This window comes from Zeus faber (assembly GCF_960531495.2).
Source record: "Zeus faber genome assembly, chromosome: 21".
NCBI lineage: Eukaryota > Metazoa > Chordata > Actinopteri > Zeiformes > Zeidae > Zeus > Zeus faber.
In genome coordinates, this window is record NC_137208.1 from 15,621,932 (window position 1) to 15,640,734 (window position 18,803).

An 18,803-nucleotide genomic window follows, 5' to 3' on the forward strand; every position below is an offset into this window, starting at 1 on the left:
GACTTGGCGGAGGTGGTGGTGGTGGGAGGGGCACCTTTCAGAGGAAAGTAATGCAGTCGAGGCAAAGGCAGTCAAGGTGTCCTTAAAGGGAAAACTGGTTCTTTTTTTTTTTTTAACATAAACCCAGCCAAATTCGGGAGTCCAGCCTCGCGGTTGGCATCATAATCTTTTTAAATTGATCCAGTATTGAGACAATCACGATCGTGTCCTTTGGTGCCCGGGATTTTAATTCCCCAGTGATGGGCCATTGTTGTGCTGGGCTGCTTCTGGCTGCGGATGTGTTTGACAGTAAGAGTGTGAAGCACAGCCAAGACAAAAACGAGCGCGTTCAACGTCACGTCAGCGGCAACGTTCCCAGAATAGTTTTAGCGATGGTGGGATAAGCGGTTCGATGAAATTCTGGTGATTGACAGGCCTGAGAGTTGGACTTACAATAATGTTTACATGGACAAACAGTAGAAGACTCAAAGTTAATTCAAGTTGACAAGAAAGACCGCAATCGCATCTCACCGTTCGGGTGTTAACGGAAACGCACACACACACACGAACATGAATGTTTCCTCCTCCGCGCCACCCTTAATGGTGGGCTTTTAGATGACGGCACTCCCTTGCCGCCGCTGTTGTCAGACATCACTTATTAGTCTTGCCTCAGTCCGCCGTCCCCGGGCGACCGAGAACAACGAGAGAAAGAGAGAGAAAACACAAACGCATACTCCCACCTTATCTCACCTCGTCACCCCCCCCCACACACACACACACACACACACACAGAAACACACAAAAACACATACACACACACTCGATTGTTCTCTTCTTCTTTCGCTCTATCTCTGTCCCAACAGGCCCACTCTCCTGCTTTCTCCTCAAATGTTATCACTCCCATTCTCACCTTCGCTCATTTATTTTATTTTTTTCTTCATTTTTTTGTTTTTTTTGTCATTTCCCGTGTCGCTCCGCATCGATGACCCTCTGGCCTCTTTAAAAAAAAATTATATATATTTTTATAGGTGTTCAACACTTCTCTCACATTCTCCCGGTTCTTCTCCATTACTTTCGTCCCTCCCATCCCTGGGTACCGTACGTTGGGAGCAAACACACAGAGGGTCGGTATCCGGACTTATTGTCTTTTAATGACGTTCTGAGTGTAGCTCAAAGCCAGCGGTCTCATTCTGACCAGATGACTTGTTCCGCTGGGAGGTTTTTGAAGGCTGGACCTTGGAAAAAGCCTGCACAGGTGTAGCTACGCACCTTCTCCACGACTCTTTCTTTTGAGTTATGGTGGGTCAGAGCATTACCAGCCCCGCGAGCAAAGTTGTACGGTGAGATCGAAGCCTCCGGCTGGACAGGCAGCCAGCCACCCTTTCCCTTCTCCGTAGAGAGCGGAAGCGTTTGATGGAAGGGCGGAGCGGCGGAGATTAGGGCAACACCGGCGCGGGCGTGTACGCAGTAAACCCGGTCAGCGCTAAAAGAGGTTCCATACAGGCAGTTAAGAGAAGTCTCACAAAGTACACCTCAGTTCTCTCAAGGACTAAATGGCGCGCGCTCATCCTGTTTTCCCAGGCTGAAGACACGTCGCACTCCGAGTCAACACAGGGTGGACAGTAGCCACTCAGATATTTATTTAATGTTATTCATGCATTCCTAAAGGCCGGAGTGAAAGCGAAGAGACCTCACGCATTAAACCAAACTGAGGATGTTGCACTGCTTTTAAAGCGTTTATCCAACGCTTTGAATGTAGGATGCTCACGTAAGGCATCAGCCATTTTAACCAATCACTTAAACATATACAGTAGCTGCTGAATTTTTTGTCAAATTATAGTTGAATGAAAGATTTCCAACCTTTTTGCACATTTTCTTAAAAAAAAAAAAGGCCTCATTACGCATGGTCTCATGGCTGAAATGCGTCTTTCTTATAATTGTGTCGTTGTTCTCCTTCTGATCTGTGGAATTATTATTATTATTTTTTTAATTATATAATTTCAGATAGAAATATCTGGGTTTGATGGCATAAAGCAGGCAGGTATATATAACTGTGTGAAGCAGCCTCGCTGGTGAGCGCTTGCGTCAAGAGTTTTCATTTGATTTGATGCTCGCCACAGAAGCGGCGCCCCGCGGAGCCGCACCGGAGCCCAAACAGCCTGCACCGCTGTGCGCAGAGACCTGCCGCTAAAAATACCTCCACACACACTCACACACACACACACCCACACACACAAACACACATTGAGAATCCGCAAACCCTTGAAGTGTGTACCTGCTTTTCTGTCAGAATCTGCCATTTTTGTCTTTTCGGATTTGTTATTTCTGTCACCCCCCCGCCCGTCGTCTTCATGTCCTCTGGATTTCAGAACCTCAGAAAAAAGGCTTTTAGATTATGTTTTGCGGCCTTTTATGTCGTTTCCTTCTCCTGGTGTCCTCTATATTCAGAGCCCTTCCACCATAACTCTATGATGGTGTCGTATTTGACGTGATTATGATAAAGTACTTCAAGTAATTCATTTCACTTGCATGCAAATCAACGACACTTTTGTTGGCTTAAGAATGTGGCTTTCAGTCTGTGGGTTTTCCACTTACTTAAATAAAGTGCTGTATTTACTACTACTACTAATAATAAAAGCCTGAAAAAGTAAGTAAGCATAAAAGTATCACAGGCTGGGAGGATATGGAAAGCGCCTTTTTAAAAAGTCGTAAAAAAGTGCAACCATCACAATAACTTTGACATTGTCTGATTATCCACATTGAAATGAATCGCCATAGAGTCACATTTGATCAAGTAAGGACTGAACAGACCTCCATAATCCTCATATTTCCCCCCACATTAACACCTGACCCACTTAATTACTTTTTTTGTCGAAGAAATAAGCACGGCAACTAACTCGGACGAGCACACTAATCTGCTCCACTCAAGCATCGACTCAGCAACACCAGCGCATGTTGGGAAATGACTTAATGCAAGATTCCCTGTCATCATCTTTTTTTTTTTTTTTTTTTTTGTTTGTTTGCTTTTTTTGTTCTCTTTATGCTTGATCCGCAGCCAATTATTTCTCAAACTGGTGTTCTTATGATCTGTAATTTTGCGAATCTTACACTGCACGCTCACTCCATCAGCTTTCTCGAAATTCTTCCACACCTCCCCTTCGCCCGGTGGACGGCGTCGGAGGTGTGAGAGCGGTGCGACGTCACACTGAGCTCAAACATCATTTCACATATTTCTATAATTTATATATCAAACGACATAGAAATACGTTTTTTTGTTTTTTTTTACGTTTCAGTTGTCAGTGTATTAAAAACAGTGCAGTAGATAATGGACCAGATAATAGACCGTTTCTGAAATGCAAAGCGACACCTTCCTCAAACAAGGATGTTGTGAGCGTCCAGAATACACCCACCCTTCCCTGTTCCATACCTCCGTAATCTTTGGCGCGTAAACATTTCCGCCTTGTCCGCCCCCGCATCCGCCCACCCGACCCCTTCCCCTAGATGAGAGACGGGAAGAATCAAGAAAGAAAGATAGATGGAAAGAAAGAAAGGAAAATAAAAAACAACAGATAACCGTAAGATACTTTTGCAAGCTGCATCTGGCCTGGATTCTTCCCTCGCCTCCCAAGCCTCGGGGTGTAAACACGGGCTGGTGAAATATTTATCCCTCCCCCGGAGCCACGGGTTTTCTTTTTCTTCCTCCCAATGCTGTTGCTGATTAAACCCAAGGTTAATTATCTTCGGCTGGTGATGGGACGGGGGGTAGGGGGCGGGGCGGGGACCGTGTCTCTGAATCCCAACGTGAGACGGCGGGGAGCCCGGAAGACGTTGATGGAGGGTGGAGAACGCCTGAGGTGGTCTGGCCCCTTTCCTGCCTTCCTTTAATAACGCGGGAGTTTTTTTTTGTTTATGTATTTAAAAAAATTGTTGCTACCATATCATTACAGTGTTTCTCTCACTCCTCTTGATCTTTCTGTCTTTCCGTCTCCATCTCCATTTGCATCTCTCCTGTCTGTCTGTTTCATGTCATTATGTATAATTAATCATTCCTTCTTTGTCTTTGCTCTTGCTCTCTCTCTCTCTCTCTCTCTCCCTATTTGCATTTTTCCAAACCCACAATCTCAGTGGCTCTTTTCTTCGCCCGCCTTCCATCCTCTCTCCTCTCTTTCTCGCTCTCTCAGTAATTCATGCCAAAATTCTCCCACCGACGAAGGCATAAAGCGTGTAGCGTGCCAAGGTTATTGACTCGCAGAGATGGAGGTCCACTGGGCGCAAGATGGATAGGTGGTTGGCGCTCGGTTGTGTGCTTAGTTTACGTGGAGATCTGGAGATCAGTGTGATGGAGGTCCCAGAAACCTGCCCAGAGGGGGGAGGGGGATTAGTGGACTGTCTGGTCATCAATATTTTAGTGGACGGAACCTTGAATGAATAATTCAGCGTCCGTGTCATTGTTTCCCTCTCAGCGAGGCTCTGGGGCTGGTCTGTCTCTCACACACACACACACACACACACACACACACACATACACACACACACACACACACATAGACTCCAAAACAACCGAAGTCTCCCTCATCCTTGAACGCCGCATCCATCGCTACAACTATCCACTCCTCCTGGATTCCTGGGCTGTGGAACCTTTCTTAAAAGGTCTTCCAAAGTGGGGAAACAGTAGCCGCTCCCCAGGGACTCCCGTATGTCTGAGCTATTTATGTATGAGGGAGATAAATCGGTCACTTCAAACCTGAGTTCTCACGAGGGAAAGTACAAAACAGATGCGCACGGACAGGTATTTCAGTTATGTTACTGCAAATACACACACACACACACACACACACACACACACACACACACACACACACACCACCTTGTGTCGATTACGCACATTTTGGTATGTTTTAGTATTTTTAGAGCTTATAGAGCTTATTGTGCGTAATCACCAGGTGTCATGACATTTCACTGCATATATGTATGACCGTATGTATATGTATGTGACAAATAATCTCTTGAACTTGAACTTGAACTTGAACACCCCAGGTAGCCAGAATAGGCAGACCTATTTAACAGAACAAAAAGTGTCGCTCACAGTGGGGATCAGTCGGAGCAGGTTTAGGCTCCTGTACTCTGCAGGCGACTCCAGAGGCCTCGCACCAACACGATGGAGTTTTTTCTTCTTTGGTACAGTAGAATGTCGTGATTCAGTGCATACGCTCGCCAAGTTGGGTGTGAGATGGAAAAGAAAGAAGAATTCTTTAGTGAGTTGGATGTAGTGGTGGAGAGTGTCCCTAAGGGGGAGAGAGTGGTCGTTGGAGCCGATCTCAATGGGCATGTTGGCGAAGGGATCAGAGACATTGGTGACAATTGGGCGAGTGTAGGGTAGTGGGTTGCTAGGCAGCATTGGATGGTGGTCTGTAGGATGACTCTGGAGGCCAAGAAGAGGAAGAAAGTGAAAGAAGAGCCAAAGATAAAATGGTGGAAGTTGAAAAAGGAGGAGTGTTGCATGCATTATAGGGAAGAGGTAAGGCAGGCAATAGGTGGGAATGAACGGTTGCCTGATGACTGGGAAACAACTGCAGAAGTGGTGAGGGAGACGGCCAAGAAGGTACTCGGTGTATCATGCGGGAAGAGGAAGGAAGACAAGGACTCTTGGTGGTGGAATGAGGAAGTAGAGGAGAGCATAGAGCAGAAGAGGTTGGCGAAGAAGAAATGGGATAGTCAGAGAGATGAAGAAAGTAGACAGGAGTACAAGCTGATGTGGCACAAGGCGAAGAGAGAAGTGGCAAAGGCAAAGGCATACGAGGAGTTGCATGAGAGGTTGGACAGTAAATAAGGAGAAAGGGACTTGTACCAATTGGCAAGACAAAGGGACCAAGCTGGGAAGGATGTACAGCAGGTTAGGGTGATGAAGGATAATGATGGGAATGTGCTGACTAGTGAGGAGAGTGTGTTGAGAAGGTTGAAGGAGTACTTTGAGGAGTTGATGAATGAAGAAAATGAGAGGGAACAAAGAGTGGATGATGTGGGGATAGTGGATCAAGAGTGCAGCAAATTCGCACGGATGAGGTGAGAACAGCATTAAAGAAGATGAAGAGTGGAAAGGCAGTTGGCCCAGATGACATACCTGGGGAAGCATGGAAATGTTTAGGCGAGATGGCAGTGGCGTTCCTCGCGAGAATGTTTAACACCATCCTGGAAAGGGAGAGGATGCCGGAGGAGTGGAGAAGAAGTGTACTGGTACCCATCTTCAAGAATAAGGGAGACGTACAGAGCTGTAGTAACTACAGGGGAATAAAGTTCATCAGTCACAGGTTGAAGCTATGGGAAAGGATAGTGGAGGCTAGGTTAAGAGGAGAGGTGGGGATCAGTGAGCAGCAGTATGGTTTCATGCCAGCAAAGAGTACTACAGATGCAATGTTTGCTATAAGAATGGTGGAAAAGTACAGGGAAGGCCAGAGGGAGTTGCACTGCGTCTTTGTGAATTTAGAGAAAGCATATGATAGGGCACCGAGAGAGGAAGTGTGGTATTGCATGAGGAAGTCTGGGGTGGTAGAGAAGTACGTAAGAGTGGTACAGGATATGTATGAGGGCAGTCAGACAGTAGTAAGGTGTGCAGAAGGCGTGACGAAGGCATTCAAAGTGGAGGTGGGATTGCATCAAGGATCAGCTCTGAACCCTTTCTTGTTTGCAATGGTGATGGACAAGTTAACAGATGAAATCAGACAGAAGACTCCGTGGACTACGATGTTCGCTGATGACATTGTGATCTGCAGTGAGAGTAGGGACCAGGATGAGGAGAGCCTGGAGAAGTGGAGGCATGCATTAAAGAGAAGAGGAATGAATGTCAGCAGGAGTAAGACGGAATACATGTGCCTGAATGGGAGGGAGGGCGGCGAAAAGCTGAGTATGCAAGGAGTGGAGGTGGAGAAGGCGGATGAGTTCAAGTACTTGGGGTCGACCATCCAAAGGAGCGGAGAGTGCGGGAGAGAGCTGAAGAAGAGAGTACAGGCAGGGTGGAGTAGGTGGAGAAGAGTGTCCTGAGTGATCTGTGACAGAAGGGTTCCCGCAAGAGGGAAGGGGAAGCTCTACAGTAGTGAGACCAGCCATGTTGTGCGGTTTAGAGGCGGTGGCGCTGACAAAAAGGCAGGTGGCTGAACTGGAGGTGGCAGAGTTGAGGATGTTGAGATTTTCATTGGGAGCGACGAGGATGGACAGGATTAAGAACGAGTACATTAGAGGGACGGCTCAGGTCGGACAGCTTGGTGGAAAAAGTGAGAGAGGCCAGATTGAGATGGTTTGGACACGTGTGTAGGAGAGATGAGCGTTACATTGGGAGAAGGATGCTGAGGATGGAGCTGGCAGGCAAGAGGAAAAGAGGAAGGCCAAAGAGAAGGTTTGTGGATGTGGTGAGGGAGGACATGCAGGCTGTTGGTGTAAGGGAGGAAGATGCGCAGAACAGAAGGTATCGGAGGCAGATGATCCGCTGTGGCGACCCCTAACGGGAGCAGCCCAAAGAAGGAGAAGAAGAATGTTATCATCTGTACATTCAGCCTGTACACTCAGATACTTAAAAAAAAAGCTCTAGCTTTGATATAAAATAAAAAAACAATTAGATAGCAATTATGCATCTGTGTATGTGCGGAGGTATAGCCCCTCCTCTCGGTGCATTGTTATGCAACACCGTACAGCTGAGCATCCGGGGCAAACACATTTGTTTACATGAGCGTCTTTCATTTGCTTGTCATTTGAGCGGCCTTGACGCAAAATGATGTTGTGCCAGAAGTTGACTGTCGACGAAACCCCCAAGACGGACCCTCAAATGCGCACAAATCCTCCCTCATCAGTCAACGCACCCCAGGGCGTTGCACTTCTTTTGTCTCTTACCGACAAACACACGCTCACTGTGCATATGCACTGCCGTTGCGTGGTTTTTGCGCATCACCAGCTCCGCCATAAATCAATGGTCCCACTGTAACGGTGTTCATGTCAGCACATCAGCCATCTGCTCTGAGGGGAGCGCCACACACACACACACACACACACACACACACACACACACACACACACACACACACACACACACACACACACACACACACACACACACACACACACACACACACACACACACACAGAGGAATACAGAGTGCTAAATCTTTATTGAGGAAATTAGTGTAGCTCTTGCAGGTTCTGCATTTTTGTGTTTACAGCTGTTTGAGGGGTCAGGGATGAAAGATATATATATATATATTTTTTTTTTTAGACTCTGCTCTCGATGAGTCATTCAGTTAAAAGATTTTGTTCCATTTTACAACTCTCTGATTCGGTTGGTGTACTGCACGATGAGCGAGGGACGACTTCCGATGAAAGAGTTGGTTGTGAATGGAATTCTCGCAGGAATCGGTCACTTCTGTCAAAATTCTGTTTTTTGTATTTGTATTTTTCTGTATATTGTTATTTGTATTTTCCATTCGACTTGCTCTCTCGCTCGCTCAATCACGGTATTGAAACAAGGAGCTTTAGGTAGTGCACGCCTGTGTTCCTGGCTGCAGTTACTGAGTCACTAACGAACAACTCTTTCATGAAAACACAAGTTTAAGTTTAGTTTAGTTTAGTTTCAAGTCCACCCTCCTGGATTGTGCAGAACCACTGTAATGTCTTCAGTGCAGTTCCTTCCACGTCCCCCAGCCTGAGCTGATGCGGCGTAGTGAGCAGACGGCAGCCTCACTCTCTCTGACCTCACATCTCACCATCATCCCTCCACACACAAGATCTAAACTATTTAATTTAAACATGACTCTCTCCGCTCCGTCCTCACTGTTTCTCTTCAGTGTTCTCCCATTTTTTTTTGGACCGATTGAACCATACCCTATCACCCCGTCTTGATTTCCAATTTGGCCATTTTCTTTTCAATTCTTTAATACTCTCTTTTGTGTGTGTGTGTGTGTGTGTGTGTGTGTGTGTGTGTGTGTGTGTGTGTGTGTGTGTGTGTGTGTGTGTGTGTGTGTGTGTGTGTGTGTGTGTGTCGCCGGCGGCGGCGGCGGCAGCAGCCTCGGAGCCTGTCTGAGTGAGCTCTGGCTCCCGACCAAATTTACTTGAGAATAGTTCAATTCCGGCAGTTTCCCCTTAAATATCTAAGTCTGATACATTTTTTCATTATAATTCTGTAATTTAAAACACCTATTTGCTACAGAGAGTCTGTAATGAAAAAAGTTAATTGTAAAATTATGTAACATCTTTTTTTTCTACTTAAATCCAAAAAGGAAAAGCATGTAATGGCACCAAGCTGTGGGTGGAGACTAAGGGGGAAAAGGTGGGGGGCTGAGGGTAATAAGGGTGGATATGTACACTTCTGATGCAGAGAGGGCGAGAGAGTATTCCCATTGGTTTTCTATTATTAATAAGCCAGTTGGCCCCAGACTATTACAGTTATATAAGTGTGTCCGCGTACGCATGTGTGCGTTAAGTATGGGTGTAGTCTTAAGTGAGAACCTGCTGTAGAGGATGTACACACACACATGCACGCACGCACGCACGCACGCACGCACGTACGCATGTCCTTTGGCTGAGGCAGGTCCTTTTCCTGCTCTCTTCTCCTGTCACTGTCTTGACAGTAGGAAGTATTTTCTTTTAAAGCGGTGACAAGGTTTTCAAAACGCACCTTGAAGCCCTCCCCGTCGCATTTCAAAGGTTTGTGTGCGTGCGTGTGTGTGTGTCTATGTGACTGTTTTTGTGTTGAGTGTGTCGATGATTACCGAGGAGACAGCTCAAACAGCAGAATGATGGCCAACCCCCTGCAGGGACCGGCCCCATGCTGAGCCATTACTTAGCACGCACGCACGCACGCACGCACACACACACACACACACACACACAGCAGAGTGCATAAAGACTAATAGGCACACTGACAGAAATGCAAGGTAATGAAGGGTCCACTCACCAGGTAAGGAACGACATTTTATTCAATATTAAATAAATAAATGAATAAATACGTACATACAGTACATAATGCCTTATGCCTATGAAATAAAATAAATGAGGTGATAAATATAAATATAATATATATATAAATATATATATATATATATAATAAAGTAAATGAGTTAATACAGTTCAATAAATAGATAAATCATTTTTTATTTAAAAATTGATGTTTTTCAAAAGACTACTTTTATTCATTTCAGGGGAGTTTTATTTCATAATGCCACAATTATTTATTTCAGGGGATGAAATGAATGCAAATGAATGGGTCGTGGTTATCTCATAGATTCAGACCCGGTGGAGAGAGTGCTGTTGGCACTCTCCTACGCAACAGTTGTAGGAGTGGTTGCGGAGGTCGTGGACGTAGCCCAGGCCGGGCTCCCCGCACATCTCCGGCTCTGGGGGCGGCCCGAACACCAAGTCGACTGGTGTACGGAGTTTGTGTCCCAACATGAGCGCTGGGGGAGCGGAGAGCAAGGCAAGCTTATGTCTTGACATGAACGCCCACTGGACAGGGTGTGGCGGGTCAAGCGGAACCGGGTGGTGGCCCTCCACCGCGACCGGCTCGCTCACTACCGTCCTCTGACTCCAACCGAGGAGATATCGGGAGCTGAGGACCAGCTCCGGGCAACCACTCCTACCACTGTTGCATAGGAGAGCCACAACAGCAGCGCCGGCTCTAATTATATGTGAGATAATCACGCCCGATAAGTTTGCATATAACAGATGGAAATGTGGCATTAGGAAATAAAAGTCCCCTGAAATGAATAAAGTTGTCTTTTAAAAACATCCTTTTTTTAGATTTAAAATGTATTATATGTATTTATTCAGCTAGGTTTACTCATTTGGGGGGGGTTTACCTGTAGACCAATAAACGAGCAACAGGTATACAGCCACACTGATCCTGGGCCCAGTTACCTAGCCCGTGGGGATGGTGTGGCTGCTAAAACCACACCATCCCCACACTTCATAACCCCTGACACCAAACTGAGGCCAGGCTGGGCTGTTGCGGGGGCTGCCTGGAAGGGTGGCCTGGCTGCTGGGCTGCCGGATCGTCCCGGCAGTGGCTGCTGGGTGGAGCAGCTAGCTGCAGGCGGCCGGACCGCCTGGGTGCTGCTGCTGCCAGTCGGGAGAGGGCTGGTGCTGGGGCCGCCCGTTGACCCGCTGGGGGCTCCAGGGGTCCTCGGATGGCCCTTCTGTGTCCCTCCCCCGTGCCGGAGAGTCCCTGTTCAGGTGCCAGTGTGGCAGTTTCGCCTACCACCTGCCACCCAAGTTGCGTTTTTCAGGGCCGTCTGGCACAGAGACAGATGACGGGGTTGGAAACACACCAGTTTATTGTAGCGAGTGGGCTAGGTGGAACGAGCCCAGGGGAAGATGGACAGCGTGTTGTGACATGGGCTCCTCTCCTGTGTGGGGGGATGGGGGTTTTACCTGTTGCTCATTGATTAGTCTAACAAGCAACAGGCGAACAGCCACCCTTGTGACGGGCCCAATTACCTAGACCCAGGACAGGTGTGGCTGTTCAAACACCATCCCCACATTTTTTTTTTTTTTTGTAATTTACATTTATTTATATATTTATTGTCTCATGTATTTATTTCAGGATTTATTTTATAGACATATTTATTTGTTTATTTATTTCATAATGACTCAAACGGCATTCCATAACAAGGGCATCAAACTCGCTACTGAGCCGAAAACTTTGAAAAGTAGAGCATCTCCTGCACGCCAGTAAAATATACAGTACATCTTGAGTGTTCTTAAACAGTTCTCAATGTAGGGTCCAGGGACCCCCAGGGGTCTTTCAACAGGTTCCAGGGGCTCCCCAACAAAGTAAGGTACAATAATACAGCCGTCTGAGACCATAGTGAGCATTAAAGAAAAATACAACAAACATTTATTTCTTTACTTTATTGTTAAAAATCCCCACCAAACTATCATTATGATCTTCACGTTTTGAGTTGACAGCCCACTTGCAGTAGCCTTGTGGACCACTAGCGGGCCGCAACCCACAGGTTAAAGATCGACGCTCTTTATTACTTCTTTTGTAGACGCTACCCTGTGATCTGGGAACACAGACCCACAGACCAGACAAAGAAAACACAAACTCTTTGTACATTGCAGTTTATCAAAACCATATACTCCGCTACGCTGCATTTGACGAGTTCACTAAGTAAGACAGACAGTACAAACACTTTAGTACAGGTTTTGTCGGCTCTTTGAGTTTTGAGTGCTCATCTCTCTCACGCAGTTAGCGACACGCACACACACACACACACACACACACACACACACACACACACACACAAGCAGACAGACATTCTCTCATGCTAAGCTATGAATGATTGATTCGCCATGCGTTTGATGACTGATCCCGGTGGGATGGCCCGTCAGTGGAAAATGCCGACCTTAAAATAAGATTAAACAGATTCACTCAGTTAACCTGCTGAAAGGTGTGCGTGGGTAGGTGTGTGCGCGTGCATACGTGTAACTGTCCCCGAGGAGACCAAAGTGCATGGCCGATGAGAACGCCGTCAATGCCGTCTGCCGGGGACTCCCAACATTGTCCGACTTCTAATACGGACGCGTTGACGTCACTTATTTGACTTCAGTCCCTCCCCGTTTCCCATCCGTCCGTCCGATGTCTTCATATATGTTGAAAAAAACCCACCGTCTCCCTCTCTGTGTCTCCGTCTCTCGGCCAGTGGTGGGACGTGGAGCGCGGCGAGGCCCTGCAGACCTTCTACCCAACGGGAGCCAACCTGAAGCGCGTCCACCCGTCGCCAGACTTCTCCACCTTCGTCACCATCGACAACATCGGGATCCTGTACGTCCTCCAGAGGGTGGAGTAAGCGCCCCCCCCCGATGCAGAGTTTACCGCCGGCTGTGCACCAGCTGACGTCAGCTTAAAACCAGCCAACCAAGTATCTACTTAGCCCAAATAAACCACTTCCTGGATGAAAGCCGTGATTGCCGTTTAAAAGTCCTTTCAAGCTCACCTTAATGGGAGCGTTTGATTTGTCAGTGTATCGAGTAAGTGTTCTTAAATCTATCCTATTAGCAGATGTTGAAGTCTGATTCCTCCCGGGTTTCTTGCATGTGGTTTCCCTCCTGCCTGCAGATGAATCTGCTGTGATCTGATGTGGATGTGATGTTTTTTTTTTTTTAAATCCATAACAGTTTCCGCCGTGGCCTCTATTCCACCGTGCGTGTACTTTGTCCGCTCAAAAACACTCTTGGTTGATCGGTGCGATCTCTCGTGAGCCCTTTCTACGTTTACTAAAGCCTTAATGGTAAAAGGCGCAGGCGTTGGGAGGTGATTCATATTATTCAGGGATGTGAAAATGACTGTGATTGATAAGTATTAGGACCGAGTCTTTTGAAACCTTTCATGCACTTTGTATGTTGAGTGTAAATCAAAGATGTTTTTAATGTGCTTTTGTACTGTACGTTTAAAAAAAAAAAAAAAAAAATGCTATCTACTTTTTACCTTTTTGAAGAATAGAATCTTCTGGTGAAGCTTTTGTCTTCTGAAAGTTACTGTTTTCCTACTCTTCTAATTTTTTTAAAAGTCCCTTTTGATCGTTGATACCATTTTCACAATCATTTTTACCAACACTTGGTCTTGTTGACGGCAGTAAGCCCTTTGCAGCGGCTACTGCAACCTGTCGATGACGGTGTGTCATTCAACGCTTCTTTTGCTGTTGTTGAACAAGTTTGACTTTTTCCACCCAAACCTCGACGATGAACCAGGTGAACTTTTCCACCGTCTGCTGCACTGTTTGAGCCGGGCCTCTGTAATGACTGCGTGTTGCAAATCTGTTTGGTGCGTTCGTGTCAATCTACAGAGACTTAAAATAAGAAAACGGGAGTTCTCTGGGGAAACGAGGGAATATTGAGCTCTGTTCGGGGCATCATATGCTGATATGCGGTGCAGTGCACGCTGAGTGTTGGTGACACAATAAAATACGCTGACATGAAGAGTGTCTGTCTCCTGTCTCTGGTGCAAAGAAACTTTTAATTGCTATTGTTCAACAAATGACATCTTCCATATGAAGGCGGATTAATGCCTAACTTCATTAACCATGCAAACAACATGGAAGGTAAAAAGATCACATGCCTAGGGTGAGGTACAGCTGATTGAAATAGGAAAGAAATGTTGATGGCGAGTAATCTTCTTGACAATTTGACTGATTTTTGACAACTAGAGGGAGCAGTAGTCAACCTATAATCTGATCAAAACAAACCAAGAATGCCAATTTTTTTCATCTGTTCAATGCGGTCTCTTGCTTTCCTTAGAACTATTTATCTCCTTCTTTTATATAAAAAATGGGGAATCTTTGTTTGAGAAATCTCTTGTCTCTTGCTTTCATCATCATGTTTCACATTCCAGTCCACATGAAGTTGTCAAATTTCACATGAATATACATTATTAAACCTAAACCTTAAACATTTATTCTGCCCGGATATCACAATTATGATTTTATTATTGGAATATTAGGCATTTAAGATGGCGTACAGGGCAAATGGTTATATTCTACATTTTATTTTTCCTCCGTTTATTTTAAATGGTTTCTTTTTCTAATAACGAGCCAAAGATTGCCTTTTGTTTTCCTCGATTTTTTTCGCCATCTGTCATATCTTTTCAACAAACTACTTTGTGCGCATTTCAAAAGCACCTATTTCATATTTTGTCCAGTTAAAAAAAATATATATGAAATTGGCAGGTGTGTTTATGCTTTCCTTTGCAATGGAGTCCAAAATGAAATTGGCACCAGCTTACCGTTCCATTTGCAGGTGAGCTGGACTCACATTAATCCCCATTAAACTGCACCAGCCAGGCGGTTCCCACCTTCGTCCTTTAATAAGCAAACAACATCTATTTACTGTTGTGCAACACAAACGTCACAAAAGCCGTACACAAATCCATTCCAAACAGAGTGAAAAACATATATATCACCCATAACATCAAAACCACTGACAGGCGATGTGAACAACATTGATCATCTTGTTCCAATGGCACCTGTCAAGAGGTGGGATATATTCGTCAGCAAGTGAACAGTCAGTTCTTGAAGTTGATGTGTTGGAAGCAGGAAAAATGGACAAGCGTGAGGATCTGAGCGACTTTGACAAGGGCCAAATTGTGATGGCTGGACGACTGGGTCAGAGCAGGTCTAGTGGGGTGTTCCTGGTATGCAGTGGTTAGTACCGACCAAAAGTGGTCCAAGGAAGGACAACCGGTGAATCAGCGACAGGGTCATGGACGCCCATGGGCTCATTGATGCGCGTGGGGAGTGAAGTCGAGCCCATCTGGTCCGATCCCACAGAAGAGCTGCTGCAGCATAAACTGCTGAATTAGTTAATGTTGGTTATGAGTGTGTAGCCGCAGAGCGGTCAGAGTGCCCATGCTGACCCCTGTCCACCGCCGAAAGCGTCTACAATGGGCACATCAGAGCGTCAGAACCGGACCATGGAGCAATGTTAGAAGGTGACCTGGTCTGATGAATCATGTTTTCCTCTACATCATGTGGATGGGTGGGGTTAGGGTCCGACCTAATTGAGCATCTGTTGGATGTGCTGGAACAACAAGCCTGATCCATGGAGGCCCCACCTCACAACTTACAGGACTTAAAGGATCTGCTGCTAACGTCTTGGTGCCAGACACCACACGACACCTTCAGAGGTCTGGTGGAGTCCATGCCTCCACGGGTCACAGCTGTTTTGGCAGTACAGGGGGGGGCTCCAGGGCGAGCTGCTGTTCTGACTCTCAGTTGGACTCTTTTAACATAACATTTTGAAGTCATTGGCACAGATTGCTGCCCCCCGTGCCATCCTACAAAAAACCATACTTGCGTTCGTATTTGCCAGCGAGCATTTTGTTATTTGCCTTGGCGTCGCAACACTGTTTTACATTTGATGGTCGGTGTGAGCAATAAGGTGTTGGGAACTGTGTGACAGGAGGTGTCCAGGTTCCCTTTAGTTATTACTTATTTTAAACTCCTACATGTGTCATGTAAGATTTCCTTAATAAGCACCCAGCTTACTTACTCTGGTTTTCATTATATTGCTGTCAGACACGAGCTTTAGTCCACATTCACAATGAATAGGAGTTCTATGAACGGAAATTATGAATCCTAAACTGGGCTTGTTTCGGGGCGTTTTCGAAAATTCGCTCGTTGAAAGGCGTATTTTAAGCCATAATGTGAGCATATCGTGAGCAGGGAAACCTTCAGTTACTAAATTCCACTACCTGGGACTTTCTGGGTACGAAAACCAAAATAACAGACCAACGCATGTGTTCAGCAGCCCAGAAACATGATCGGAACCCAGGTCTCCACCGCACTGTGGTGCTTTCCCACTCATTCTCCAACTCTGTGCGTGTGTGTGTGTGTGTGTGTGTGTGTGTCTGAGCAAAAACCGCATGCTCGACTGAAAGTTTTTATTTAGTTTTGTCTGGTCTAACTGCGCTCTAACCTCATTTAATCCTCGCCTCTGCTCCATAATTAATCATTGTCTGCTGCCGTGGTAATTACCACTATCTAGGTGCATCGGCTTCCACGCTGAGGGAGAGCCGACACAGAGAAACCCCCCGCGGGCGACATTTCTTTCGCACTTATGTCTTTTGTCCTCGGACCGAATGTAAACCCCTTCTGAATGGGAGCGTTATGACGTGTTCCAAAAGCGGTGCTCTGGCCTCACAACCTAGTTGCAGTAGCCCGGTTAACAGCGTTAATAAACGCCAAAGGCTAGCTCAAGGGTCAGAGGTCAGAGAAAAAGTCGGAGAATCTCGCCCCCGTGTCGCAATTGAATGTGACAGCTGCTGATATCGGGACCTTTACACACACACACACACACATACACATACACACGCACGCACACAAACACACACACACACACACACACACACACACACACATACTTCCTACCAGCGGTGGGTGTACCTACTGGGTCTCCCAACGGCCAATTCCAACAGATTTTCACTGTTTTCCCGTCACAATTGCTCACTTCGTGTTGGGTGTATGTGTGTGTGTGTGTGTGTGTGTGTGTGTGTGTTGGCTTCACCTCCCCTGACCTTGGCCCACCGCTGATTCCTGTTCCTGTCAGCTGGTGTCTCAGCTGCGCACCACCATTGTTGCCCCCACCCCCCCCATTCAGTGATCCAGAGGGCCCTGGGCCAGCAGCGTTGTCCCCCCCTCTTCCCACATCCCCTCACCCCTTCTCACTCCTCCGGTCGTCGGTGCCGCCAGAGAGAGCCCGGACTGACGCGAGAGACCAGCGCGGTGCGGGTCGGTTTCGGTTGGCGACGGGCGGTTTAACGACGGCCGTGGAACGAGACCCGCGGGGCGGGGGCGCCCGTGAAAATGTTTTAAATTCCACTTTAAATGAATGAATGAATGGAACTAGCTCTTCCGTTGCAGGATCCAAATCGCAAGGCTGCACTTATTCATCGAATTCATTGGTTCCAGACGGAATAGCGGCTCTGTGTTCATCAGAGAAAGCTCCGGTTTCGCATTGAAAGTGAGAAAATATCAGTGGTGACGAAAGGTTTCGACACTTTTTTTTGGGGGGGGGGGTTTGGTTTGGTTTGAGTCAGAATAGTCAGTTGGGCTCTGAGTTGTGAATGGAATCCTTCCAAGAACAATGTCATTCTGTGCAAATGATTCCATATAAATCCGTCCCATTCAATCTGAACTACGGCAAAGGCCTAGACCCCCCCCCCCCCCCCCCCCGGTAATCGTTTTCAATTTGCGAGGCGAAGATTCCCCCGCCCACTCCTCTCTCGGCCTAGCGTCGGAGGATTCTCGCTGCGTGGTCGGTGAGGTTAATCTGCCCGCTACAGGAAAACAAACTGAGAGTACTGAAGATATTTACTCTGCAGAATGAAGAGGGAGATACAGAGTACTTCAAAACGGTGATCTGATCAGTCTCGTTTTACAGAAGAAGAAGCCAGTTTATATACAGAGAGGAGGTTGTGCCCTTTCTGAGACGAGCCATGTGATTCGCCGTTGCCTTCAGTAACAGCTAAGAACTGTTTTAACCAAACAAAAACATGCTTTCGGCGCCGGGAAAGCATACATTGAGTGTTTACACAAATTTTATATTTATTTCCATTTTACGAGCTCGGAAAACAGAGATGACTAAAACAGTCGTGCCACTTGTGTGCAGGGAATACAAGATCGCCCGATAAAGCAATGGCCAAACGAAACATCGGTGAACATTGATCATCTGCATTTTTTTTCTCTCACGCGAGTCAGTGGCAGAGCAGCATATTTAACTTTGATCTACGCTCGAGCTCGAATAAACATCGCTCCTGAATGTGTTTCGAAACAGACATTGAAACCGTCTTGCTTCTTGATTTTCGAATAGACCCCTGTGACACTGCTGAACCTTGTTCCCATTGTACATCCCTAACCCTCACCCTCATCCACAATATTCTCCAGACTGATAGACATGGACCCTCCTTCTCTTTTTTCAACTGTAACTCTCTTTCCCATTATATCTCTGTCGAACGCTCACTTTCTGTGCCCCCCGATCTCGTCTCTCTCCCCCTCCGCCGGTTTGGAGTGTGGCTGAGGCCTTTGCACTGACACCAGGTGCAGCTGCTCCTGACTGATAAACGCCGAACGCACGCACGCACGCACACATACCACAAAAGACATCCAAATAGAGCTCTCCGTTTTAAATCTACTATTGTGCCCTCGAACAAGATTTGTGACAACGGCGACAAAACCCACCCCGAGGTCAGCGGCGGTTTATGAGACCCGTTCCCTCTGGCTTGCGGGGATTGACCGGCGGGTTCATCTGACGAGCATTTTGCCCTCGAGATTTTCAGATTATTAAAGTCC

At 46.6% G+C, this 18,803-nt stretch overlaps 1 protein-coding gene across 1 annotated transcript in view; it reads left to right on the plus strand.

The window, feature by feature from the left end:
- Positions 1–13,923, plus strand: part of apaf1 (apoptotic peptidase activating factor 1) — a 59,544-nt gene extending 45,621 nt beyond the window's left edge. The window contains exon 27 of the mRNA XM_080022426.1: positions 12,663–13,923. Within this exon, the coding sequence (XP_079878552.1) occupies positions 12,663–12,809 (147 nt within the window). The 3' untranslated portion in view covers positions 12,810–13,923. The remainder of the gene's footprint in view (positions 1–12,662) is intronic.
- Positions 13,924–18,803: the final 4,880 nt, after the last annotated feature.